Source organism: Sminthopsis crassicaudata, chromosome 2, assembly GCF_048593235.1.
Source record: "Sminthopsis crassicaudata isolate SCR6 chromosome 2, ASM4859323v1, whole genome shotgun sequence".
NCBI lineage: Eukaryota > Metazoa > Chordata > Mammalia > Dasyuromorphia > Dasyuridae > Sminthopsis > Sminthopsis crassicaudata.
The window spans coordinates 600,431,053-600,458,338 of record NC_133618.1 but is presented as its reverse complement, the minus strand read 5'-3'; the positions used below and the strand labels follow the sequence as shown (position 1 = coordinate 600,458,338).

General features: G+C 33.5%; 1 protein-coding gene across 1 annotated transcript; it reads right to left on the bottom strand.

Annotated features, from left to right (window-relative positions):
• Window positions 1-5,096: 5,096 nt before the first annotated feature.
• LOC141553069 (scavenger receptor cysteine-rich domain-containing protein DMBT1-like) lies at window positions 5,097-27,141 on the bottom strand. Its single transcript, XM_074284962.1, has 14 exons — window positions 27,117-27,141; window positions 26,548-26,577; window positions 22,943-22,972; window positions 19,445-19,474; window positions 16,776-16,814; window positions 15,124-15,156; window positions 13,860-13,886; window positions 13,500-13,532; window positions 11,185-11,496; window positions 9,405-9,440; window positions 9,242-9,274; window positions 8,611-8,786; window positions 6,941-7,332; window positions 5,097-5,790 (listed from the first exon to the last, which is right to left on the bottom strand). Exons 1-14 carry the CDS (start codon window positions 27,130-27,132, stop codon window positions 5,499-5,501), a joined length of 1,479 nt encoding a protein of 492 aa, XP_074141063.1. The 5' UTR covers window positions 27,133-27,141; the 3' UTR covers window positions 5,097-5,498.
• Window positions 27,142-27,286: the final 145 nt, after the last annotated feature.

The following is a 27,286-nucleotide window of genomic DNA, read 5'->3' as shown; positions in this document are numbered from 1 at the left end:
AGAATTGATCCATTATATCAAATAGATATGTAATCTTGCTTTTGTTTTCAAAAACATTTTATGGATATCTTTTGATTCAATCTCATTTTAATTTCTCAATATATCCTTCCCCTTCCCTACCTAGACAAAATTACAATGAATAATAAAAAAGAGAGAAAAAAGCAGGCCAGCAAAAAACACATCACTTAACATCATAGGCAATATTCCACATCCATAATCCCCCATCTCTGCAAATAAGAGGAGGAGTTCCATTTATATAGCTTTTTTTTTTTTCAGGGACAAATTTGGTCATTATAATTATATAGCATCCACTTTCAATTTTTAAATCTGTTTGGTTATTGTTCTTTTTATTTATATTTCTGTAGCCATTGTTTTCCTTGTTCTGCTTGCTTCATTTTGCATCAGTTAATATGCTTACTGTATTATTCATATATTTTTAAAAATTCTCTTGGTGTTTGGTGTATACTTATCCCAGTTTATATAGCAGTTCCTCAGTCAGTGGGTATCTTATTTATTTCTAGTTCTTTGCTATGATAACAAATATTACTATAAATATTTTTGTCTATATTGGATTTTTATTTTTATCTCTAATTTTTGGGAGTATATGCATAAGTGCAGGATCTCTGAATCCGGAGATCGGGACATCTCAGTTATTTAGTACCACCACAAATTGCTTTCCAGATTGTTCGGACCTATTCACAATTTCTTTTCAAGTACATCAGTGTGTGTGTCTAGTTATAATCACTTCAACATTTACTACAAAATTACTATTATAATTTTCACCTATTTATAATTTATAAGGTGAAACCTTAGAGCCATTTTAGTTTGAATTTTTCTTATTAGTTATAATGTTTATTATGGTTGTTAGTTTTTAATTTTTTTCTTTTGAAAATTATTCATATTCTATGACTATTTAGCCATTAGATAATAGCTCTGGTAGTATATATTTGTGAAACTACTTGGTTTCCTACAAGTATATTAATTTCATATATTTTATAATTAGATTTTTAATATGTTTGATGTAATTCCTCTCCCCCATTCCCATCAACCACCTCTCTTTTAATCTTGTAATTGAATTTATCTATTTTTTTTTATGATCATCTCTCTTTGTTGTTTACTTAAGAATTTCCCCCTAGCTATAGTTGTGAAAGATATCTGGATTTCTTTTAACTTTTTGATGTTTAGGTAATATATTGATTTTGAGATTATATATGCTGTCTAAGCTAATTTCTTGCCAAACCATTTTCCAGCTCTTCCAGAAGTTCTTGTTAAATTGAGAAATTTTATTCAAGTAATTCTTGTTCTTGGGTTTATCAAACATTGAATTCTTGAATTCAGTTATTTTTGACTAATCCTTATCTCCTCTGTTCTACTGATCTACTTTTCTCTTTTTTAGACTAGAATGAAATAGTTTAATATTATAATTTAAGTTCTAAAAGTACTATTTTTCCTTTATTCCTTATTTTTAAAAAATTCCCTTGATATTCCATGGTTTTTGTTTCTCTAAATAAATTTTATTATCTTACCTGACTGTATAAAGTATACTCGGTATTTGATTCCTTTAGAATTAAATCTAAAAATTAAGTTAGAAAAATTTGTTAGGTAATATCAACATTTGAAAAATTGTATTGGAGTGGGTTGGGCCATTATCACTGAATATATTTCCAATTATTTAAGTTGTTCATCAATTCTTTAAAGAGTATTTTACAATCTATCTACATCATTCTTATGTGTGCTTTAAGAGATTAATACCAAACTACTTTATGTATTTTGAAGTTAAAATTTAAAAATTTTTTCTCCCCAATTACAAGTAAAATCATTTAAATCATTCTTTTTATTTTCTTCAGAATTTTAGTTTCAAATTGTTTCTTTTCCTCTTTATATTCCCCTCCCTCGTTGAAAAAGCATGCAATTTGACATAGGTTATACATATTAGTCATGCAAAAAACATTTTTGAAGTTATTTTGAATGGGACCTCCTTCTTTATTATTTCCTTTGGTGATTTGTCATTGATACAAAGAAATGCTATTATTTTTAGTGAATTGAGTTTTTGCATCTTGCCACTTCATTTTTTACAGATTCATAGGAGTTTTCCATGTTTAAAAATCATGTCATAAGTAAATAGGGATAGTTTTATGTGTCTAATATTTATTTTCTTTTCTCTTACTGCTATTTTTAGCATTTCTAGAACTATGTCAAAAATAGTTTGGAAAGGAGATATCCATTTTTGTATTTATGAGAAAGTTCTAGTGTTTCTCAATTGTATATAAAACAAACTTGATTTTAGACATATAGTTTTTAAAAATAATTTTTGAACAGTTCCTTCTATATTTATGCTTTGTAGCTTTAAATATAATGAATATTGTATTTCTGTAAGTTTTTTAAATGCAAAATCATGTGCTTTTAGATGTTTTAAAATATGCTTGATTACATTATCTTCTCAAATTTGAACTAACCTTGTATCCCTAATGAAATTAATAACAATAGATATTTTTTTGATTTATTGTTGTAGTTTTTTTTGCAAGAATTAAAAAAAAATCAAACTGCTCTTTATTAATGATAGTGATTTATGGTTCCCTTTCTTTGCTTTGTCCTTCCATATATTATGTATTAGGAATATATTTATCTCATAAAAGGAGTTTGATAGGATATTTTCTTTCACAATTTTTGAGAATAATTTGTGAAATACAGCAGTACTATATAGTAGGAGTTATTTTGTGCTTTAAATCATGGAATTCTAGGCCCTTCTCTTTGATCAGTTTCCATCCTCAAGGTCATTCCTTCTTTAATTCTATGTTGTCCTTCATTGTATCCCAACTCTATTTAGAGACTCAAACATCTTTTTTCCTGGGGCAGGATAATACTCATGAAGGCACAGCAATTTCTTAGAGACTTCCAATTTGCAAGTTTTTCTTCAAAATTCTTTTCAACTCTTACTGGAGATAGATACTGAGGTTTGCACCTTCTCACCTATAAGAATGCTTTTCAACAGCATCCTGCTGGGGTAACATCCTCCTCAGTCCAGTCTTGCTCCCAGTCCCTTCCCTACAAAATTCCATTTTCGTACCTTTTTCTGGATAATAGATAATAAAAATCATCATTTCCTCACTCTTCAATCACAAATTTAATGTGAATATATTACTGATTCTCTTCTTACTCTCCTATTCCCTCCCACAGAAACACTCCACCTAGGGTGGGGGTCAGAGAGTAATCCCTAGTTCTTTAATCCAACTCTTCCAACTTTGTTTCTCTTGAGTTAAGTTTTCTTGGAATTTTTGGCTCCTTTTTATCTCTTGATGGTCTTTTTTTCTTCTTTTCTTCCTTAGATATTTTAAATAAACTTAAAACAACTATTTTTGTTACTTATTCTTTTCTTATTAATTGTAATTATTTATCTTTCTTGTATTCCATTTGGGGTACTTGCCAGTCAAATCTGTTTACTTTTTTTTCTTTCAGTAATTCCTTAAATACGAATTTCTTGAGTGTCTGTCATTGATGATTAGGCTCCATTTTGGCTTATTGTATGAACTCCATTACTTCTTGGAATATTTCATCCTGTTCACTTTTCTGTTTCTTATAACTATGAAATAATTATATTTTTGTTTTTTACGGGAAGTTCTTTCTTCTGTCCACTTACAAAATTTGTCATTGAAATGACAAATTCAATATTTTAGAGTTTGAAGTGAAGATTTATTTTTTTGGCAGAGAGCTGTGTATTCTCTTGAGTTTTGGTTTGTTTTCCATATTCAGAAGTTGGACACTTTTCTAGCATTCTTTCTTGCATTAGAGCATTAGAGTGTTTGATTTTGTCATATTCTATTGGAGACCTAAGATTTTTAAGTTATTTCTTTATGCCCCATCTTTAAGTTCAGTCACTTGAACTCACATAGAATTTATATGCTCAACATTGTTGCCCTTCATTTCTTACTTGCAAGTTCTCCCTTTCATCATCCAAGTATATTTACTTTCCTTATTGTAGTATTTATGAGCCTTTTAATTTTCTTTCTGATTTGGGGCGTCTTGTCTGTTGCTTTATCTATTTGTACTTTTATTAATTTTTTTCATGTTATCTTTGGGATTTTGGTCTTTGATTTCTTGTATTTCACATTACTCTTTGACTTCTTCTTTGTCTCTGGTGTTACAAACTGTTGAGTCTGGGAATCAATTCTCAGATTTCTTTGTTTCCTCTCTTGAGGGATATGGAGTTCAATGAATTCTTGCCATGAGTAACCTCTGGGATAACTGTCTCAGCTAGATTTCCAGTTGCTTTTTCCTCAAGCTCTACATAGCCATTTAAACAATTTCATTTTCTGCTCATCCAATTTATTCTTTTGCTCTTCTCTTTTCCTTGTTGGAGGTGGGCAGAGTAAAGTGTCTGTTGCTTGAGAGTCAGGGAGTAAGGTATTTAGAGAGAGTCACTGGAACTGTAGTATATCCCTGCTTAGGATCTGGCAGCACACAATCTTTGGGTCAGTTCTCTGCTGAGGATTTGTGAAGACAGGTGGTAGGGAAACAATGAATGAGCACTTCAGATATTCAAATTCTTCTGTTTTGATTCATAAGAATTTTTCCCTCCCTAGAATTATTCTGTTTTCATATCTTGTGAACTCAAATTTAATTACTTTGTTCCTGGCATTTAATTCCTTTCTTTGGAAACTAGAGGTGAAGAGGTTTGCAGAGAATGATGCATTTCTTTCTAGCTAGTCACATATTTCCAGCCTGACTTTTCAAACTTGACAGGAATTAAGAATTAATTCCCACTTAGATCAGGAGATAGAAATAGTTTTGCTTGCATTCTTCTAAATATCAGGGTAAATGAGATCTATGAACAAATACCTACTTGGTGCCAAGTACATGAAATGATTGAAAAATTTACAATGTATCATAGAGAAAATGCAAATACACAATTCAATCCATTTAAAATAAAGACATTTTACTTTGACAGACTCATCTGTATAATTTTTGCTAATGATTGTTGTTTTTTAAATCTTTAATACTTTAAAAAAAGATAGCATTTCTAAACTGCGAAGGACTTGGCTAATGAAGGAATTTTAGAAATGGAGACACAAGATTCATTTAGAAAGAAACACTAAGTGAACAAATCTAACTTTCTTTATTTATCTGCTTTCACTAAAATTGGTAACATCTGATGTATTAAAACACCAAGGAATATTTATTAAATGCCAACTATGTACAATGTATTGTGCCATGTATTGAGGATATAAAGATGAGAAATACTGTCACCTTGGCCCTCAAGAAATGTACTATACTTTTTTTTGAGAGGATGGGGAGCAACAGAGAAGGCATGAATATAAATATATACATATATGCAGATATATGTATATTACAAGGTAGAGTGTGATAGAAATAAAGGAGAGTTTCAAAGTATTTTGGGAAATTTTTTAAAAATAATCACTCTGTGAAGAAATTAAAAAAATAACAACAACAAATCTTTGCCTCTTAATTTCAAAACTGATTTTTGTGAAAAACTGGAGAAATCATGGTAGACTCCTGCTCTCATTGACTCCTTTCAGTATCTCCAAAGGTCCTATAAATTCGTATCCTTCTTTTGCAGCTTCTATTTCTCCCTGGTCACTCGTATCTCGCTTGTTCCGACCCATGCAACCCTTGTAGCATCGGGAAGAGTGGTCATCTGCCTTGCACACCACAACCTTACACTGCAGGTAAACCACATCATAGTTGTCGAGAAAGTTGAAGGCGTTGAATTTGAACTGGGCCACATTCTTGTGCTGAGAGTTGAAGTTTGCATAGGAATTGTCCTTAACACATCTATGGAAAAGAACCCCCCCATCACATGAATTACTACATTAATAATGCCTTATATTTCTCTACTACTTTAAGGTTTACAAAATATTTTGACCCCTGTGTTCTCAAGCAGACATCCATAATTAAATCTATTTTACATGCTTGACTCGCCAGGAATAACCTTAAGGGATGCTACTGGTAATGTTCTGAGACAACTATAACTATCTTGTGCTGGACCAGCTGGCAAATGGCAGCTAAGGATGGGCAGCATAATAGTATTGTCACCGGTCAGGAGCAGGTCTGGGAACTTCAGGCTTCGGGTGATCTGGATTGTAATTGGGATAAATGCTTGGAAGTGTGAAGCCAATTTTTTAAAAAATGGGTTATTCATTATTGATCTGTATTATCCCCAGTTAGAGGAAATGGAAACTTATGTAAACAGAGACATAGTTAGGAGTATTTGTGCTGAGGGCAAGTATCACAAATTGCACCTAGGAAATGCTTCCTGGGAAGCCACTGCATGAAGATAAGGAAAGCACCAGAGATAATGGGTCAGCTGAGTATGCATTCACTTCCTATTTTAAACAATTGCATTTTATTTTAGACAACTAGATACTAAATCCTGTTGTTTATGCTGCTGAAGTTTTGAAATACAATTAGCATCTTCTAAATTCAACACATGGGGACAGAAATCCCATTGACCCCATCCTAATTAGAATCTCTCTCTCTGCTTTCCCTTCTCTCTCCTTCAAAAGCCCTCCTTCTCTCTTTCTTCCTCCCACTTTCTTTTCTCCTTCTCCTTTCCTACTTCTCCTTCCTTCCCTCCATCTCTTACTCTTGGTCTCCTTCCCCCTCTCATTTCTTAGGAACTAAAAAGGGCAAAGAGGAGAAACCTAAAACCCAAATATAAACCATAATAAAGTTGCAACAGTTAAAAGAGAGGAGGAGGAGAAAGAGGCATATACTAGATCATTAAAATTGATATGAGACTGAGAGCTGAGGGATCAGTGACAACCTCCTAAATTGGAGCATAGGAATGGTGACAGTATGAATCTACCCAATGGGGCTCGTGAGTATTATTTTGCACCATTTAAAAAGTCACTGCTAACCCAACAGAAAGAAATGATGTGCGCCCAGCCTTAGATCACCAAGAAGAAAGTCGCATTTTCCTTACCCTTGTTGGATTAAGACATATTTCACAGTTGAAAAATCATTGGCATTAGGGGAAGCCATACACGTATCTACAAACAGCATTAGGTTTGGGTCTGGGCTGTGGAGAGTGGCTTGAAGGAAGACTTCTTTCCTCTGGCCAGCATGGTACGGTGTCATGGTCTCTGGAACCTGGAATTCTGGTGACTCGAAAATTGTTATGGAGACATCATAGTTGGCAACTTGGCCATTCTCAGTGGGGCTGTTAGCCCCATGAATGATCTCAACCACGGGAGCCTCATGGGTGTTGCATGTGAATTTCAGCTGCGGCACCCTGTGCTTTACAATGATGCGGCCCGGATGGACCCGGGTTCTGGTTCTGATTGAGTTGGAGTAACTGATGGAACCAAATCTGTCCTGTGAAGAATGAAAAGAATTAACTGCTGAGTGCATGACTTCTTGACATCCCTTAACGAAAATTTATTAAGTGGAGATTAGGTGAAATAAGCAACGTGTGTTAATAAAAAAATAATGAGATCCTTGGTTTTTTTTTACACAACTTTTCTAGTTTAAAGTTTCTACCTTGATATCATCATGGTCTTGCCATGGCAATCACAGGCAGGGTGATAGCCTAGACCTGCAGCCCTCACAGCTTATGAAGCAAAAGGGCCTTTATGAGTGCATTACAAGAACTTTCTTTTAAAAATTTTTTCTGTTTATTAAAAAACAGAATAGAAAAAAGAAAAAAAGAAAAGGAAAATAAAACCCAAACAAAACAGAATATTGTCAGGTACCCAGCAGAATATTAGGGAGGATTCAAAATATGGAACAATAAATTTCCAGTTCAAGAAAGACTTCTTTCTAATTCTTTCTTCCTTACCTTTTTCTTTTTCTTTCTTTACCTTCCTTCCTTTCTCCCTCCTTCCCTTCCCTTCTTTCTTTCTTATTTTCTACAATTTTACTACTCTTTGCAAAATAAACTCTCTTTCATAATGAATAATGGTAGTAAAGTGCTCACTTTCCCCAACTTCCTTCCTAACCTGTTTTTTCCCTCTGTGGTTTTGCTCAGAGAACCAAAGCATTTTCAGTGACATTTTTACAGTAATAGGACACAGTGATGAAGAGTTTTGCAGTTTAAAAGCATCTTTCTCCTAACAACCTTATGAGGTAAAGTATTATTATCCTCATCTCAATGATGAGGAAACCGGATGGATCCATGACTTGTTTAAGATGACATAGCCAGTATCACAATTAAGAATCCAACCCAGCTCTCTTAAAAACAAGTTCAGCACTATTCACATACATTCTTCATAATGCCTTTCTAGCCTCTCAGCCTCCATGTCCTCAAGGAGAACCTGAGAATGACAACCTTTTTTTTTTTTTTTTTTTTTCTCTTCACTGTTTTCTCTCTGTATGCTGTGATCTTCAAGTGTAATAATGGCATTTCAAAATAGATCATGGGGAACACCGAAATTACTAATCTGATATCATTGACTTCTTCACACTGTGACAACTAAATGGTAAGGGTCCCTGCTCTATAGAAAGTGAAAAATGAGTATTCCATATTATAGAAATCATATTGAAAAATAGGTGTCAGTGATTTTCTCCTTTATCAATCATACAATCTTTTAAAAATGTTGTTTTAAATACTTGTTGATCAATATCTTTACCCCTTGATGTTCATCAATTTCTTACCTGTGTGACTGTCCCACATCTGCCAAAAGGTATGTTAAATATAAGAAAACGTCCTGTAACCTGTGGTCTGCACAGCCTGTCATTCAAGTGCGCATTCCAGGGAGAGTAGCCTAGTTGCTGAAGGTATCCTCGGTCAATGATGGCCTGGAATCGATCTGGGAAGCAAGAAAGCTGGGCTGGAGGGAGAGAAAACGTGTTTACAGAAGGCACCAGGTCACTCACGTGTGAGTTTTGAGGGGATTAGTTTATATATGTACTGTCAATGCGGAAGATTACATTAATGCTGACCCATTCCAGACCTAGCCCTACCAAGGGAACAAATTCAAAACCAGAGTTCTCTCAATAATGTATGTTAGGAGGACAGTGAATTTCACATATAGAGGTTAAAATGACAGAATCCCTCCGCCTTTTAATAAATCTCATTTTTATCTTTGTGTAAAAAGCAGGATGTGAGTTGGAGAGTATCACAAACCTAGAATCTTTTTTTCTCCTCCCCTGCACCTCTACTTTTATCATGTATTGAATTGTGGATGAATAGTAGAAACACAGAACCATGGTCTCTTCATCCAGTTGACCTTGGTTACTTATCCCATTCAGGGGAATTTCAAACCCAGATGATAAAATAATTTACCGTGTTCCTTGGGTACAACAGAGCTGGGTAAATCTGATAATAGGAAAAAAAAAGAATAAGAAACTTCATTTTTGCTGAAAAACCTTTGAACAATATATCATTTACCAATTCAAATGAATAAACCACTTCTCTATAATCAAAAGCAGAATAAACCATTAATTACCATTTAGATTGCTTCCTCCACTTTCACTGGGGTAGCCTGAAAATGTAACCAGATAAAAATAACAGTGAAGATCTTGGCAAAGAATGACTGTGATGGACCTCAATGTTGATTGACATGATTAATCTTTATTTTTAACTTTTGCCAATTTTTTAATGGTTGACTTTTGATTCTTTCCTCTCCTTGTAGAGAACAATAGAATTTTATACTTAGAATTCATATACTCCATCTCCTACTGGAAGTCTGAATTTTCTCTATAAAATTCCTGCTAGTCATCAACTTGGTAACTAATTAAACATCCTCAGTGATAGGGAGCTAAGGAAAGAGCCTTTCTGTATGTGGAGATCTCCCTAATTGTTAGTAATCTCAATTATGCTGAGCTGGAATCTGCCTCTGATTTTATTTGATTCTGATTTAAGCCTCTAGGAACAATCTTAATAAGTCTAAATCTTTTTTTCTTGACATGGCAGTCCTGAATATTTGAAGCCAGTTACCCTATTCCTCTGAATTTCTTCTTTTTCATGCTAAAAGTTTCATTTTATTCAATTTATTCTTATCTGATAGATCATCAAATTCCCTCACAATCTTGTGAACCCTCTTCTAAATTGGTTCCAGCTTGTTAATATTCTTAAAATGTGTAATATAAAATGGCTGATAGCAATAAAAATGATTAAAATCTACTAATTCATAAACAATATGGCTATTTATGATTATAAATAAGTATAAAAAGATTTGTTCTCAAAATATTAGAATAAAATAACTATGGGGCCCCATTGGAAACTTGAATAAATATCACTTCATATGATAGATAAGTACAGTAGACTTGTTTTACGAGGCACTGTAGGTTAAAATATAGTTTTAAAAAATGTTTGGCTATTTGTGATAACATTATACTGAATAGTGGGGGAGGGAACTAAGATTTTGGAGAGAGCTGTCTAATTTTTAGCAATGATATCATGGAAAACAACTATGTTCTTCTAAAGCAGAAATGCTTTTCCATAACACATCCTCCCAGAGACAGAATAGTGGGGTGGACAAATCTTTTGTATAAAATATAATAGTAAGTCTTCTATTCTTATGAGTATTGCTCCACTTTTCTCTTCCTTTAATATGTCACTATGAAAGATTATTCAGCATAAATTAGATACCCCCTCCTACATACCTCCAACCCTTGTAGTCTAATAGTCTCAATGCATTCTTTTAAATCTACTTCAGAAGAGAAATCCTGAAATCAGTTTTATCAGTGATTTATGACCAGGTTATCAACCCCAAAGAAGCAAGACATTTAATACTAGGATAGTTTATATAAAAAAATCTGCTTTTACCTAAGTGTCTTTTTCCTTCCCCACTCCCTGCATTTGCTTAATTACCTTGATTTTATATCTTTACTTGGTCATGAGGACTTACCCAAGAAATAAATTTCTTTTATATAATAAATTTATATATATTTATATATACAATAAAAATATAAATAAACAACAATAACAATAAAAATTAATATAAAATTTAATATTAATATTACATAGCTGTTAATATATAAATTAATATAAATATAATAAATATAATGATATAATAAATAAAATAATATTATAATAATAAATGATAATAACAAATAAATTGGAGGTTATGAATTTCAACCTCATACATGCTAGGTAGAAAATAAAAATTGAGTCTCATTCATAGTCCCTGGAAAAGTAAATCAATTCATTCTTAAAGACATTGGATGGTGAGATCAAGAGGGAAAAACTGGTTTCTATCTTCATTAGGTTGCCCTTTTACATACCTATACAGATGACCCCTGCATCTTCCTTGTGTTTGCAGTTGTGGACACCCCAATCTGAATGATGACATTGCTCCAAAGAAGCCTCATTTCCCACACAGCGCACATCATCTAGCAATATATCTCCCACTCCTGGCCCAAAGTGACCATGTCCAGGGGCCCCTACAGCCCTGCCACAGCCAAGCAGCTTGCAAACGACACGTGCATTTTTTATATTCCAATGATCATCACACACGGTGCCCCATATGCCATCATAACGGACTTCAATCCGACCCTCACACCGGTTCCGTCCATTCACAAGTCTGAGTGGCAAATCTTGAAAAGAGCAAAGAATTGTTCAAAGTGAGAAGAAATCTCAGTTATTTACATCTTCTTGTTTGACACCCATTTACTCAATATTGATGAACATTTATTGACTGCCCAACATCTGGGTATTATTTTTATATACATTAGAAAAATATATAAATGGAAGAGAGGACACCAATCTAGTTTTATGATACAATATTGTTCTTTTACACAAAAAGTGAAATCTTAAATTTCCTGGAATCCTCAGGCAATGAGACTTTTTGTATGGCTGAGGCTTCTTGGTAACTAATAATTTTCTCTTTAAAATATTAAGTCAAATATTTTAAAATTATAAACATTTTGGATGGAAAAACTTCAAAAAATCCTATGGCTTTGCACATTCTTACAAGTACATGGCACATATAATTAAACATTTTCTGAATGACTCAAAGACCTCACGAACAACAACTATTTTACTGTGTTATATAATACAGTGATACTCTCACAAGAGACTTTAGAGATCACCTGGTCCAACCCCTTTATTGTGTGAGGAAGGAATCTAAGGCTCAGGGAGTCTTTCTTTCTCAGTCTCAGAAGCTTAGAGCATAGGACTTGGAGCCAGACTTCTTTATTAAGTAGTCAGCACACCTGGAAACAAGCTTTACGTACATAGAGGCTCTTCAGAAGATCAAGCTTCTTTTATCCCTCCCTAGAGAAGTCTATAGCTAAGGCTGGATCCTTTAATTATTGAATACAAAAGAAACTTGAGGAGGAAGCCTTATGGAGGTTCAATGCAATTCTTGAAAAACATAAATTACAAAAAAGTTATCAATCTGTATTTATAAAAGGAATTTCCTCACCCAGGATTCTTTATACCAGTGAAATCACAGTTCCATCTATCCATAGGTACAATAGCATATAACACTATCGAACGTTCTTCTTTGGCTTTCTGAGAGTAGGTTCTACTCTAACCTCTCTAATCATTCCTCCTCTGTAACTTGGATAACTCTTTGTTTTTATGTTGTTGTTGTTCAGTCATTTTCAGTCATGTCCAGCTCCTCATAACTACATTTAGGATGTTTTGGGCAAATACTGGAGCGTTTCGCCATTTCCTTTTCTAACTTATTTTACAAATGAGGAAAGGGAAGTAAACGGGGTAAAGTGATTTACTCAGGGCCATATAGCTGGGAAATGTCTAAAGCCAGATATAAATTCAGGAAAATGACTCTTTCGGTCTAGATCAAGTTCTCTATCTACTGTGTTACCTACCCACCCAACCTCTTCATGTAGGAGTTTCCCAAAAGTTATCCTTGGATTCCCCTATACTATTCCCTATAGAAATTCATATATTCCCATAACTTAAAATATTATGCTTTTGTGGAGTATTACAGCTGTTCTGTGTTGGTATCCCAAGCCCCTATGAGATCAAAACACCCTAGATGTAGAGATTTAGTCTTATTTCAACTTTATATTTTTCCTATGCAAAACTTCATAATATTTGTTATCTTAAATGATTTGTCCTAAAACAAATTCATTCAGGTATTAAAAAAGGAGAAATACTATTCAAATATAACTCTTCAGACACCAGACTGTGCTATTTTTGATATAATACCTGCATTCTTCTAACATGCTGCTCTAATATGGTATTACATTAGAAACAAGATACTAATACTTCTTAGAATTATGTGTGAAAAAAGGGTTCATAGGTCAGGTAGTTCAACATCACATTATGGCATGCAGATATGAGCTAGATAGAAGTAAACGGGTGAATGAATTAATAAATAAAGTAGGGAGGGAGGAAGGGAAAGAATAAGAGATAAAGGAGAGAGGGAAGAATGAATGGAAAGAAGGAGAGAACAAAAGAGAGATGTAGTAAGGGAGGGAAGACTAGAAAAAGATAGTGAAGGAGGGAAAGAAAGAAGTAAGGAGGATGAAAGGAGTGAAAGAAGGAAGGAAAAAGGAAGAAGGGAGGAAGAGGCAATAGGAAACTGGCAGGATAAGGTGAAAGAATGGAGGAAAGAAAGATTTTTTACCAGATGTAGGGTCAGCTTCTGCTTCAGTGGAAACTATAAAAGTAAGAAATAAAATTCAGTCTTATTAATTGAAATTGAGAATATCTTCACAGCCATCATAGTCCCATAGTGACTAAATGATTTGGATCATTTTGGACAAAAAAAATGACCTTTGTTTCCATTTTTGGTTTGGATCTGGAAAACTTGATTACCAAACAGAAATTTCTCAAAATATTATTTTCTTTACATTCATATTTTAAGTATTATTTTCTTTATAGTCATATTGACATACAGTGCTAATCCTTTGAAAAGAAAATATTTCTTATAGAAATGTTGGGAAAGAGAATCAACTGTATCATGAAGGTGCTGGGAAAGTCTGACCTTTTGTAGGGGTCACTTCCACAGGTTCTAGAAAACAAAAGAGTAAACCAAAGTCAAGTTCTACCTGGGCCCTCTAATCTCCTCTGTATGTAAAATCTCATCCCTCACCTCAGTGCCTCTGCCCAGGTGCTTCCCCAATTTGGAAATTCTCTCTTTTCTGTCTTTTGCTTCTTTTTTGAGGATTTAATCAAACACTCTCTCCTACAAGAGATGTTTCTGATTTTAACCAGTGGCTAGTGTTCATCCATTAAGTAAATTTGTGGAAATTTTTTAGTGCTTTCTCTCTGTTGATTATTATTAGTTTATCTTGTTTGTAGTTTATTTCTTACATAATTGCTTAAATATTATCTCCCTCATTAAAATGTAGACTCCTTGAGAGCAGGGATTACCTTTTATCTTTTTAGTATCCCTAGAATTTAGCTCAGTGTTTGACACTTGGTGACTGCTTAGTATGTGTTTACTGAGGTTAATAAGGGTGTAATGAATTGAACAGAATCAAAATTATTCAGAAAATATTTCTGGATTTAGCACTAGCCAGGGAGTCAAGAGCTTTGGGTTGAATCCTGGCTCTGCTACTAATTTAATATGTGACTTTGAACACTCACTGCCTCTTTGGGGGGGCCTCAGTTACCTCCTCAGATAAATGGGTTTGCACCATGCTTCCTTATGATTCCTTTTATTTTCAGTCTTTGAGGTGTGAACATCTTTGATGTCTGAAATTTTGTGAAAGAGAATTACTGGAAGTTTGAACGACCTCTCTTAAAAACACAAAGGGAAAAGCAAGATGAGACAATATTCTCACAATGAAGTGGATCCAAAACAGGATTTTATTTGATGTTGGCTAATAAGCATTTATTAAGGTCCTACTGCATGCAGAACTCTATACTGGATCCTGAAGCTAAAACTAAATTTAGATAAAACATGGTTCTTATCCTTATGGAGTTTATCAGGGATAATAAACAAACTCATATAATGATATTACATAGTATTATTTGATAAAATAAATATCTTAGAAAGATGCAAACCATGGCAATAAGTGCAATCTGAGGAGGAAAATGGGAAGACTTCATGGGGAGGGAGCATTTGAGTTGTGCTTTAAAGAATAGGTAGGAATTCCTGTGGTGGAGGAAGGACAAGGGGCATCCAGGGAACCGGCCACAATGGGAATGAGACACTGAGATTGGGGGGAGAGGTGGGAAGCTCTTTTGTTATTGCTTGGTAAATGTAGGATGAACTATTTTTTTTTCTAAGTAGAAAGAATTACCAGGCAAAGGAGTTGCTTTTGTTGAACTTGAAGCTGTAATAATAAAAAAACAAAACAAAACAGAATTAAGATTTCAAAAGTTGGTTTCAAAGTTTTACAGTGTTTCTTAAATGGGCTTTAAATGTGCTACATCTGTAAGCAAAATAAAGCAGACACATTTTTTCACAGCTGATTATTGTGTGTATTTGAATATGTTTATTACATGGATTAAATAAGGGCACCTGGAAATTGGCATTAGGTCTTTCTTCTCCCATAGAAAGTAGCTTTATAAAAGTCCCACTGTTTTTAGTGAAGATCATATGGAATGAGCTGCAAATTATGGGTTTTTAGTCAATGCCGGATTCAATATTGGAAGAAGGCAGAGAATTGAGGAAAGAAAGGTTGGGATTGTTATATTTCTTTCTCAAATGCTCTTCAAGACATAGGAACAGGCAACATTAGTGCATAAACACTGACAGCATCCAGCATATTTCCTTGTAAGAAAATAGAGATTTTGCTTGGATTGGGGCAAAAAGTAATCCAATCCCTCTCAGCCAAAACCTTGCAAATAAATAGCAGGTGCTGAATTAATATTTATTTGATTGAGTTGAAAGAACACAGAAGGATTAATTAAAACCAGTAAAAGAGTTATTATCAGGTGCACGGGTCATTTTAACTGAAATTGCAAAAATAGAATCAAACTTGTTATTTACAGTTTGACAATACTGAGCATTAAAAGTACAACTAAAATTTGGACATTAAATTGTACAATTCTGGTATTTCATGGGTGATTATCATACCAACTTGAATAGAACATCCAATCCAAGTATTCTTAACTTTATTGTGTGTCATAGGTCCCTTTGGCAGCCTGGTAAAGCCTAAAGACTCCTTTTCAGAATAATGTTTTACAATGTATACTAGAAAATATATGGGATTGCAAAAAATCAATTACACTGAAGTAGTTATCAAAAATATATTTTAAAAATTCATGGAGCTCAGGTTAATTTGATGTAGCTCAAATTGTATCTTCAACAGGGCCACCTATTAGAAAAAGCCTGATATTGGAAAAAAAAAAAAGAATTTTAGCTGATTAATTAACAGACCTAATTCTATTACTAATATGACTGTGATTTCACCCCTTTGGACCTCAGTTTTTTTTTGTTGTTTTTTTTTCCAAGTGAAATGGTAAGACCAGATAAGGTCCCTTCCAGGTCATCTAACATACTTTGTCCTTTCCTTCAAGACAAGTTTAAGGAAGAGCCCCAAAGGCACTATTTATTTGTACAACTATTTGTCTTTCTCCAATATTAGATTTGAAAGGGTTTCTACTCTATTTAAGGACATAATTAGGGTAGGTGAGGTAGGAGTGGTGGACAGTGATCTAATAGAAAAAGAGAAGACGGGAAGGATTTGTTTAATGCTTCCCCAGATCAATCCTGAGTGATCTTCTAGTGACATCTGCTGCACGTCTTAAATAACAAATAATAGCAACTAGCTTCGCTCCCAACAAAACAAAATCGAATCAGAATCCATTCTCACTAGAGTTCCCTATCAGAATGGAAATCCCTGCGCAACTTCAGACACCTGAAACATTCGTTACCCAAATGACTTACATTGGAGAGAAAAGTCAGTGACATTATTTTTAAAAATGAATATGAGTAGCAGAGATTTACCAGTTGAAGGGTTCACATCTGTGGGGGTTGAAGCTGTAACTGCAAAAGAGAGAACCAGGCTGAAATATCAGTGGGGGACAAAACAAAAACCCGAATATTTTAGTTCCCATAGATATTTGCACAGTGACTGAAATATTAAGTTATATTACAGCTGTCTCTTTCACAGCATGACTTTTCCCATGGTGGTTTCAATATATTGTGGGCTGGCATAAGAAGTTAAATGGAAATTTGGGGAGAGTTTTGTGGAAGCTACAGAAGACCCAGAAAAAGCTTAAAAACTCAGAAATGCATAAAATACGTGGGTAGTATTATATAATATCAACATTTTTTGTCTTTTCTTTTTTTTCCCCCCCAAGCCAATTGGGGTTAAGTGACTTGCCCAGGGTCACACAGCTAGGAAGTGTTAAGTGTCTGAGACCAGATTTGAACTCGGGTCCCTGACTTCAGGGCTGGTGCTCTATCCACTGCACCATCTAGCTGCCTCAGTAAAGAGCTTTACTATCTGTTTTCATTTAGGATGCTGGTTTATCAGATATATAAGGAAAAAAGGAAAGTGGGTCCAAATTCTCTCAGCCCTTACTCTTGTATCAGACCAGGGATGTGCTGGTCTCCTTCCTATTTTCATCTGTTATCTCTACAAAGCTAAGCACCTTCATGCACAGAAAAGTATTTACATTTGTAGCCTACTTTGATTATAATACCTTCTCTTGGGCTTATAAATTTTGTGATGTTTTTTGGCTCAAAGTAGTACAATTTGACCTGATCTGACCTGAATCAAAATGCAAAAAGAAGTTACATGCAAAAGAACATTTAAAATGGAAAGCCAATTACTTCTGGATAAAACTAGAACCAATTCTAAATGGAAACGAGAAAATCTATGACACAACATAGCATTTTCACTTTTTTATTGTTGTTTGCTTGCATTTTGTTTTCTTTCTCATTGTTTTCCTTTTTGATCTCATTTTTCTTGTACAGCCAGATAATTGTATAAACATGAATGCATGTATTGCATTTAACATATATTTTTAAAAATGTTTAATATACATTGGATAACTTGCCATCTAGGGGAGGGAGTAAGGGAAAGGGAGAGAAAAATTTTGAACACAAGGTTTTGGAAGAGTTAATGTTAAAAAATTATCCATGTGTGTGCTTTGAAAATAAAAATCTTTAATAAAACTATTTTACCCATGTTTATTAAAGGATGCTTGTTCACCAACTAGGTAATGGGATAAATGAAAGTGGATAACAGCCAATGCTGTTATATCATCCCATTGATGTGCTGGTCTTCTGCCTCTTTTCATCCATTAATCCATTTATATTTTTGATATAAATCTTCCTAAAATGTATCACACATTTTCCTGACTTCTTAACTAAGGATAAGATAGGAACTGGACTGATGGCCTTATTAGTATAGGAAGGAATTCTTCCCATCAAGGTAGAATGACATCTTCCCTGTAATTTACAATATCAGAAAATGTACTGGGACAATTTACTTAGGATTATAAATCAGTATGCTTTAGAGACAAGACTTGAATCCAGGTTCTCCTGGCTTTGAGCTCAGCTCTCTATGCACTTAACTATGCTGCTTCTCTTAAAAGGTTCCAAATGAAAACATATTTTTGATTGCTTTGAATCATTATGAACACTTATAGTTTCACAGAATTAAGTGGACATAGAGGTATTAACTCTGTGCTAAATGGCCCCAGACTGTTTTATTTCGTGGAACTCCATGTCCCTACTTCTTGTAATTTCTCTTTCCTCGGCTGTAATGTCTATAAAGCCATCCTTAGACTACAATGAGTTGCTAATTCCTGTTGCCAGTTTGTCTGCTGTTAGCAGAATCTTCTCTTCTGCAATACCATCTTCCTTCTGGTGAACCATATTTTTTTTAATGTGGTTTGAGAAATTACATATCCATGTTTGCTAAAACTATGAATAAAATAACAGTAAATGGATCCTAATGTGTCCTATGAGCAAATTGCATGAACATGGATTTGGGGCATAAGGTCTTCCTCACCTTTGGCTTAGATTATTGCACAGATTCCTCAGGAGTTTTCTTGCATCTGATTTCTCCTCTATTAACCCATTCTCCACATTGTTACCAAAATAATCTTTCTTAATATGGGTCTGATTTTTAGCTAGTTAACTATATATAATCTATATCTATTTTACTATTTGTCAGGCACTGTACTAAGTGCTTCACTATTATCTCTTTTAATTTTCACAAAAATCCTGGGAAGTAGATAAGGAAACTGTGGCAGCAGAAATTAAATTCCTCTAGGCCCTGATTTGATTTACTGTACCATTTAGTTGCCTCTTTTACTAAAAAATCTTCAGGGACTCCCTATTACCTCTAGGATAAAAGAAAAATTCCAGTTTGATATTTAAAATGCTTCATAATCTGATTCTCTTCAGTCTTTCAGGATTTATTTCATATTTGATTTATTCACTAGGAGGATTCTTTGTTCATTCAATTCTCATTCACCATTCCTCCCATGATTATAATGTAGACTCTGTGCTTGTGGAATTTGGCTTTTATAAATCTATCCAGATTTCCCCATTTTCCTTGTTAGTTCTCATACATCCAAATTGCACATGTATTGATAACAAAGGAATTCTATGGATCAGCCTTATTCTAGGAAACAAGAATTTAAGACTAAAACACTTACCAGGTGAAGTCATTTCTTCTGTGATTGTACCTGAAATTGTAAAAACAGAGCTTAGGCCAAAACTAACTCCTATCTTTATTCACCCCCCCATATTATATTTTAAATTATAGTTTAATTTACATACTTTAATATGTAAATAGTATAGTTTATGATTTACAACTACAGTTTAATTATAGTTTAATTTACAATAAAGGCCTATATTTTAGTGATATATATTTAGTGATTCCATTGACAAGAACAGAGGAAAGGTCTGGAAGTTAAGAAGAGCCAGTTTCATGCCCTGTCTCTGGGACATACTGATCAATCAAATGGTCTGTGTGACAGCCTCTGAATATACTATCTAGTTAACTCTCTGAGACTCTAAGTTGCAAAGAAGGTACTGCTTTACATTAGAGGAAGGGAGTCTCCTCATCTGGGAGGTCGCTTTGCCAATAAAATGACAAAAAATTAATCTGATACAACATGTTTTTAAAAAGGAAAAAAAAACTTTTCTTAAGTGAAAACATAAAAAAGAAGAGAGAATTATTAAGTCAGACTCAGGGCTTCTTAATTTTGTGATCAACATTTATCCCAGGTTTTCTCAATCCAAATCTTTAAGTATCTGGTGAAAATATCTGTAGTCTTGGCAAAGTACAAATTGAACCACTACTCTTTTAATTCTGCATTCATCCAGATTACAATTGTTATTGTTATTTGTCCTTTCTTCTAGAAGAGGTCCCTGACATTAGGGAGGGGATGCTATGACATGAACTGAATTAAGTGAGGGGTGGCTGTGCAAGGTCACCTGCCTTACTTTTCCCTCCAGAGACACCTAGATCCAGTGACCAGGTATAGATCCAGCTGACTGGGGTACAACTTTATTAGCATCTAAATGGCACAGTAGGTAGAGTGCCCGGACCTGAAGTCAAGAAGACTCATCTTCCTGAGTTCAAATCTGGCCTCAGACCCTTCCTAGCTGTGTGTTCCTGGACAAGTCACTTAACCTTGTTTGCCCTGGTTTCCTCATCTGTAAAAAGATCTAGAGAAGGAAATGGTAATTCCCTCTAGTGTTTTTGCCAAGAAAACCCCCAAAGGGGTTACAAAGAGTCAGAAATAATTAAAAATGACTGAACAATATCTAGAAGAAGTTTATGTGGTAGGTCTATGACTTATGGAATTTCCCACCCCACACGCAATATTGTAAAATAAAAAATAAGTTCAAGATGGAATTGCATGAGTTAATGGATGATAAAGCCAAAGTGGAGACATTAATAAATCCAAGGAACTAAGGATGTCTGGATATCATTCCCAAATTTTTTCTTTGGCATGGAGAACTACTATCAAATCCATAAGACACTCTCAGGTGTTATGAGGGACTTAAAGGACCAGATGCTTTTTTATTACTTGATATGACTTTCAATAACTGAGAATTGTTTGATACATTCCTTAGTTGTGTCAGTTCACCCTTGGGATTCCCTTCTCCATCATTAGCTAGACTGGTCCTCAAAAAGCCAACAATGTCAATCGCAAGGATGTTGCTTCCCTTTACTCCTACTGCAATTCTGCTTTTCGACAGAGATGCTAATGAGCATCAGGAAGGAGAGGAAGTCAGGTAAATTCCTAGGTAGGTAGGAATAGACTAATTAAAAATACTTGGGTCTGAAAAGCTAGTCTTCCAGAATTTGGAGGGACTAGCATGATAATCAGTTCTAATGCTCACTTTGAAGACACTGGTACTAAGAAAGATGAAATCTCATTGTTGTTTTCCAATTATGTCTGACTTTTCATGACCCCATTTAGGGTTTTCTTGGCAAAGATATTGGAGCGTTTTGCTATTTTCTTTTCCAGCTCATTTTACAAATGAAGGACTGAGGCAAAGAAGGTTAAGTGACTTGGTCAGGATCACATAATTAATAAGTGTCTGAATCCAAATTTGAACTGAAATCTTGACTTTCACCATGGCATTCAACCTCACTGCCTAGCTGCCCAGAAAGATGGAAAAAATTCTCTGATATTACATATCCAATCAATGGCAGAACTGGTCTTCTGAATTCCACTTTAATTCTCTTTCCATCGAAGTTCATAAAATCATTAAGGGATTGGGAAAGGACTTGTTTTTCAAATTTCAGAATATCAAACTATTTACTTTTTGAAGTTTGGGAGAGGTGATTTTATGAGAGATTAAAGAATAGCATGCTTAGCTTATTTTCAGAGATAGTCTTTTTAATATAGTGGTAGGGAAATGGAGAAATTATATATGTTGCAGAGAGCAAATGTTCAATAAATACTGGCTAATTTAATATGAATAGACATAGACATTCAAGCATTCTGTGATATGTCTATATTTCATAAAGCAAGAAAGCAAAAACAAAAACAATTACCAGATAATGCAGTCACTTCTGTGATTGAAATAGCAAAAAGTCAGTGTAAATAAAATCCATATTTTATGTTTTGATCTGTGTTTTCTCTTAAAATACCTCTATTTTGGTTATATTAAAGGCATAAAATTTGTTTTTCAAAATTGACAATTTTTAAATGAAATTGTGAATTGGAGAGGGAAATACTAAGTGAAAGGTTAAGAAATTTTCTTATTTGTTTGTGAAAAGTTATAAGATATCTTGTATCTGAATGATGAATAAAAATATTTTCAGTAATAGCAGGAATTCATTTAGAACCTGGGAGGCTGTCTAAATCAGGAAGCCATAAAATGAAATGTTAAGATGACATTATAAATAACTGTTACATAGCCACAGTAATAATAGTACACAAAGGTTAGTAGCATAAATGATGGGCATTTACAGAGAATTCAAAAAATTAATTTCAGACCATTGCTTTCAACTTCTCACCCATCAGAAATATAAATGATGATGAGAATGGTCAGCTATTCATTGCCTGTCAATTCCTATTCTGTTATATGTTTTGACAGAAAAATGAGTGAGTAGCACAGGAGAAGCATAAAATTAAATTGATTGAAAAAAGAAACAATTTAGGTATAAAATCCAGAATATCAGGTAAGTAAGAGACCTTAGAGTTCATCTATATGAATTCTTTGAGATTATAGATGAGGTAACTAGTACTGGGGAAAATGAAATAGTTTGTCCAAGATCCTGTAGCCAATCAGTGGCAGAACTGAGACTTGAATCTGTTTTTTGATTTCTACTCCTGGACTCTCCCTCTCAAAGTTTACAAAATAATGAAGGGTAAGTAAAAAAGTAACAAGGACTTGTCTACCCAATTACAGAATATCTGAATTAGGTATTAGCTTCTTTTTTTTTAAACGAAAGCTTTTTATTAGGTATTAGCTTCTGAAGCCAAGAAGGAACAAATTTATTAGAGCTGAAATAAAGTTAAATATTTAAAGTGATTTATATGATTTCAGATAGTATGTACCCATACTATTTAAATAGTGCTTATTAAATAGTGGTTGATTTAATTTGAATTAGGCATAAAAACTATTCCCTCTGAATAAATAAAGCTTTTCTACAGTCAATAAAGGAAGAAAGCCTTTAAAAAAGTTACCAGGAGAAGTATTCACTTCTGTGCTTGATGCTGAAATGACAACAAAGAAAATATCAATAAAAATTTATATCTCCAGGGAACAGCAGGTTGAAAGTTTGTATAATTTTCATTTATATAATATGTGTTTCAGACATATTTAGAAGAGACAAAAATAAAACACAAAACATAAGGAAGTTTTTTCTTAAACAAAATTGTAGAGAACGAGAAATCCCATGTCAGAGAGTTTTCTTTTTGATTGTAAAACCTCACCATAGATTATTAGGTCTGACAAACCAGTGAAAATATTTCTAGACTTGGCATAATAGAAATAGTGAATATTTTTAGTTCAGCACCAATAACACATAAAATAGTATTTTGGTATTCTGGTTTAGGAATCAAGGAAAATAAGTAGACTCAAGAAATTTACTTCCCAAATGACAGCTCTATAATGGAGACAGTAGTTAATGAAGGGAGTTAAGTTTACCTGGGAAATGTTCCTAAATTTTCTTTTTGTCATGGAGAGGAGATTCTATATTTTATAACAAAATAATCTTTGGTCTTATTTTGAGGTATTAAATTGAATAGACCATAAACCAGTGTGGTACTTAATGACCTTTATCTAACATAATTAATTGGGAAATTTTTTGGTCATAAATTCAAAACCATATGGTAAGTCTGTTGTGACAAACATCTCCATATTTCGTTAGGCTAGTCTTCTGAAAGTATACATTGATTGTTCCTCAGATTGTATCTTAATATTACTTCCTGTCTTCTCCTACCTTTTAACAGAAATTTTACATAGCAGGGAGAAAGAGAAATCTGAATAAGGTACAATTTGGATAGACTGAATAGAATAACTCTTCAATTCAATAGCATACTTGAATTAAAAGAGATCCTATTGACAATCTACTCCATCTATCAATAAATAAGCATTTATAAAACATCACCTGTGTATCCAACATTGTACCCGGTGGTACAAAGAATAAAACAGTCCTTACTCTCAAGGAAATAGTATTTGAAAGATATACAATAATACAGACAATAATTACAAAGAATTAATTTATGCAAAATAAGATAATTTGGAAGTAACAAAGTCTGATAGTTCAGGAAAGGATGTATAGGGGACATGGTGCTTGAGCACCGATGTCTTTGAGGAAGAGAGATTATATAAGCTAGAGGTGAGGAGAAATTGCATTTTAGGAATAGAAAATGGCCAGTATAAAGGCATGGGAGTTGGAGACATAGAGTTGTATGTGAAATCAGTATGGTTGGACTGAAGAGTATGGAAGGGAAAGTTGTATACAGTCGTACTGGAAAGATAGGATGAAGGCAATACAAGAAAAATGAAAAGAGAATTAACAGTTTAGTAAAGGAGACAAAAATACTGAGGAAAACACCTTAAAATCTGTATTAGCCAAATGATAAAAGAGGTGCAAAAATACTGAAAAAAAATAATTCTTTAGAACTTTGAATTGGTCAAATGGAAGCTATTGATTCCAAGAGACATCAAGAAACAATAAAGTCAAAAAACTAAACTCAATGGAAGAAATTGTGAAATATAGGGAAAAATAACTGATGTGAAAAACAGATTGAGAAGAGTTAACTTAAGGATTATTAAACTACAATCATTCTGAAAAGCAGTTTGGAACTATGTTCAAAGTGCTACAACTTTTATCCTAGCAATTCTGCTAGTAGGTCTATACCCCAAAGCAATCAAAGAAAAAGAGAAAAAAATCTACATGTAAAAAAAGAAATTATTGCAGTTTTTTATGTTCTGGCATAGAATTGGAAATTGATGAGTTGCCCATGTAGTGAAGAATGGCTCAGTAAGTTATGGCATATGAATGTTGATTAGGATATGGTTTCAAGAAAATCTGAGAAAACTTATATGAACTGATACAAAATGAAGTGAGTAGAACCAGGAAAACGTTGTCCTCAGGGACTGAAATACTGTAAGTATAATCAGCTGTGATAGACTTAGTAACTGATCAATACCCTGATCTACCTCAATAGCAAAGGACCCATGACATAAAAGACTTTCCACCCCCAAAGAACTAATGGACTCAGAGTACAGTGAAGAATATTTTTCCTTTATTTTTCTCGAATTTTTTTTTGAGCATGAATAATGTGGGAATATTTTCCATGACTTTATATGTATAATGGGGATTGTATTATTTGCCTTCTGTGGGTGGGGGTAGTGGAAGGAAGAAGAAAATTTGGAAAAGTAAAATAAAAAAATTATTGAATTACCTGAACGATATGATAGAAAAAGAGCCTAAATATTATATTTTAAGAAATTATAAAGAATTTACTATATATCAATATTCGGCTAAGTGTGATGGAAATAAAGAAAGGCAACAAACCAGTCCCTGTTCCCAAAGAGCTTTCTTTTTTTTTTTTGGAATAATTCTGATTATTTTATTTAATTTTAATTTTATTTTATAATTATAACTTTTTTTTTGACAGTACATATGCATGGGTAATTTTTTACAACATTATCCCTTGCACTTACTTCTGTTCAGATTTTTTCCCTTCCTCCCCCAACCCCCTCCCCCAGATGGCAGGCAGTCTTATACATGTTAAATATATTACAATATATTCTAGATACAATATATATGTGTAGAACTGAATTTCTTGTTGCACAGGAAGAATTGGATTCAGAAGGTAAAAATAACAGTTTACACGCATTTCCCAGTGTTCCTTTTCTGGATGTAGCTGATTCTGTCCATCATTAATCAATTGGAATTGGATTAGAAGAGCTTTCATTTAAATAGAGATTTCTAAAGGATTAAATACATCGCAGATTTATACAGAGTAGATGAAGATAATCTGAAGGGGAAAATATTTGAATTACAGCTAGGGATATGAGAAAAAGTCCCTTGTAAAAGGTAGGATTTGAACTGAGTCTTAAAGGAAGCCAGGGAGATAAAGAAGTCAAAGTAAGTAGTCAGAGCATTCCAGGAATGGAGGATAGATGGGGAGGAGATAAAATGTCCCATTTAAAGATTTGCAAGTAAGTCAATGTATCTGGATCATAAGGTTGTGCAAAAGGGAATAAAGCATAAGAGGCTGGAAAAGAGAATGAAGAATAAGGAGAAATGGAATAAAATGTTATAGTTAAAAAAAGGAATATTGGAGTTTTTGATTAATGAAATGGAAAACTTGTATACAGCCATCCCAACGTGTGACTGAGGGAGAAACAGAGGTGGAGAATAAGGCTCATTTACATGAAGTTCACAGTAATACAAGTTCACTTAGTCAGTTGGGAAAGAAGTGGTTTGCAAATTCCCAGTTTTATATACTTTCCAATAAAGTTTTCAAAGTCATAAAGAGTATTAGAAGAGATTTGTCCACCACAATCAAGAATTTTAGAAATAGGACTTACCCTCTTAAAACTTCACAGAGAAAAGTTTATGAGAGATGGAAAAAATACAATATTTGACTTAAGTTTAGAGAATCACTTTGATGTAATTAGGTCTCACCTAATAAAAGTGAGATTTGTCTCTCAGAAAGAACTGGTGCTCAGTAATTATAGATTGGTATAAACATCATTCTCTCTAAATTGCCAGGACATTTTGTGACATATCTGAATTCCATAAAGCTGTAATAAAGTGACAAAAAGTTACCTGGTGAAGTGATCTCTTCTGAAGTTGATGCTGAAATTGTAAACAAAACATTGTAAATAGGATCTATATCTAATCACTGGCAAATAAGTTTAAGAATTATATTTTCATTTAGAAGTTTTCATGAATTCAATTTTAGATATGTTGGGAATGTAATTTGAGATGTGAGAATGGATATTGAGGGAAGTTAAGGCTGGAGAAGTAAACATGAAATCATCTCTTCAGTCATATTAAACAAAGATACATAATGTAGGCTTCTAAAATCATGAAAAATCACTACCATTCTCCAAATTCCATAATATTAATATTAGAGTTGATCTTCTGAAGCTCAGAAGAGGCAAGTATACAAGAGTTTGAAGATCTAAGATGTTAAGCTTGCCTTTAGAGACATATCTATCAGTAGGGGAATGGAGAAAATATGTGCTCAGTAGTTTCAAAAAATAGATATTCAATTAATATTGATTGAATTAATTAGAATTAGACTTAGGAACCAGCCCCTCTCAATAATCAAGACATTCAGTGATATGTCTCAATTCTAGAAAGCAAAATAAAAATGAGTAACAGAAACTTACCAGATGAAGTGGTCATATCGGTGGTTGAAGCTAAAATAAAAGATAGTGAAAATCAAACCCAAATCACATTTTCAAGAAGCAAGACTTTTAGGAGTTAAATTTTATTTATACAGTTTGCATTGCAAATATGCTAAGAATAAATACAAAAAGAAAAAAATACAAAAGGTTGG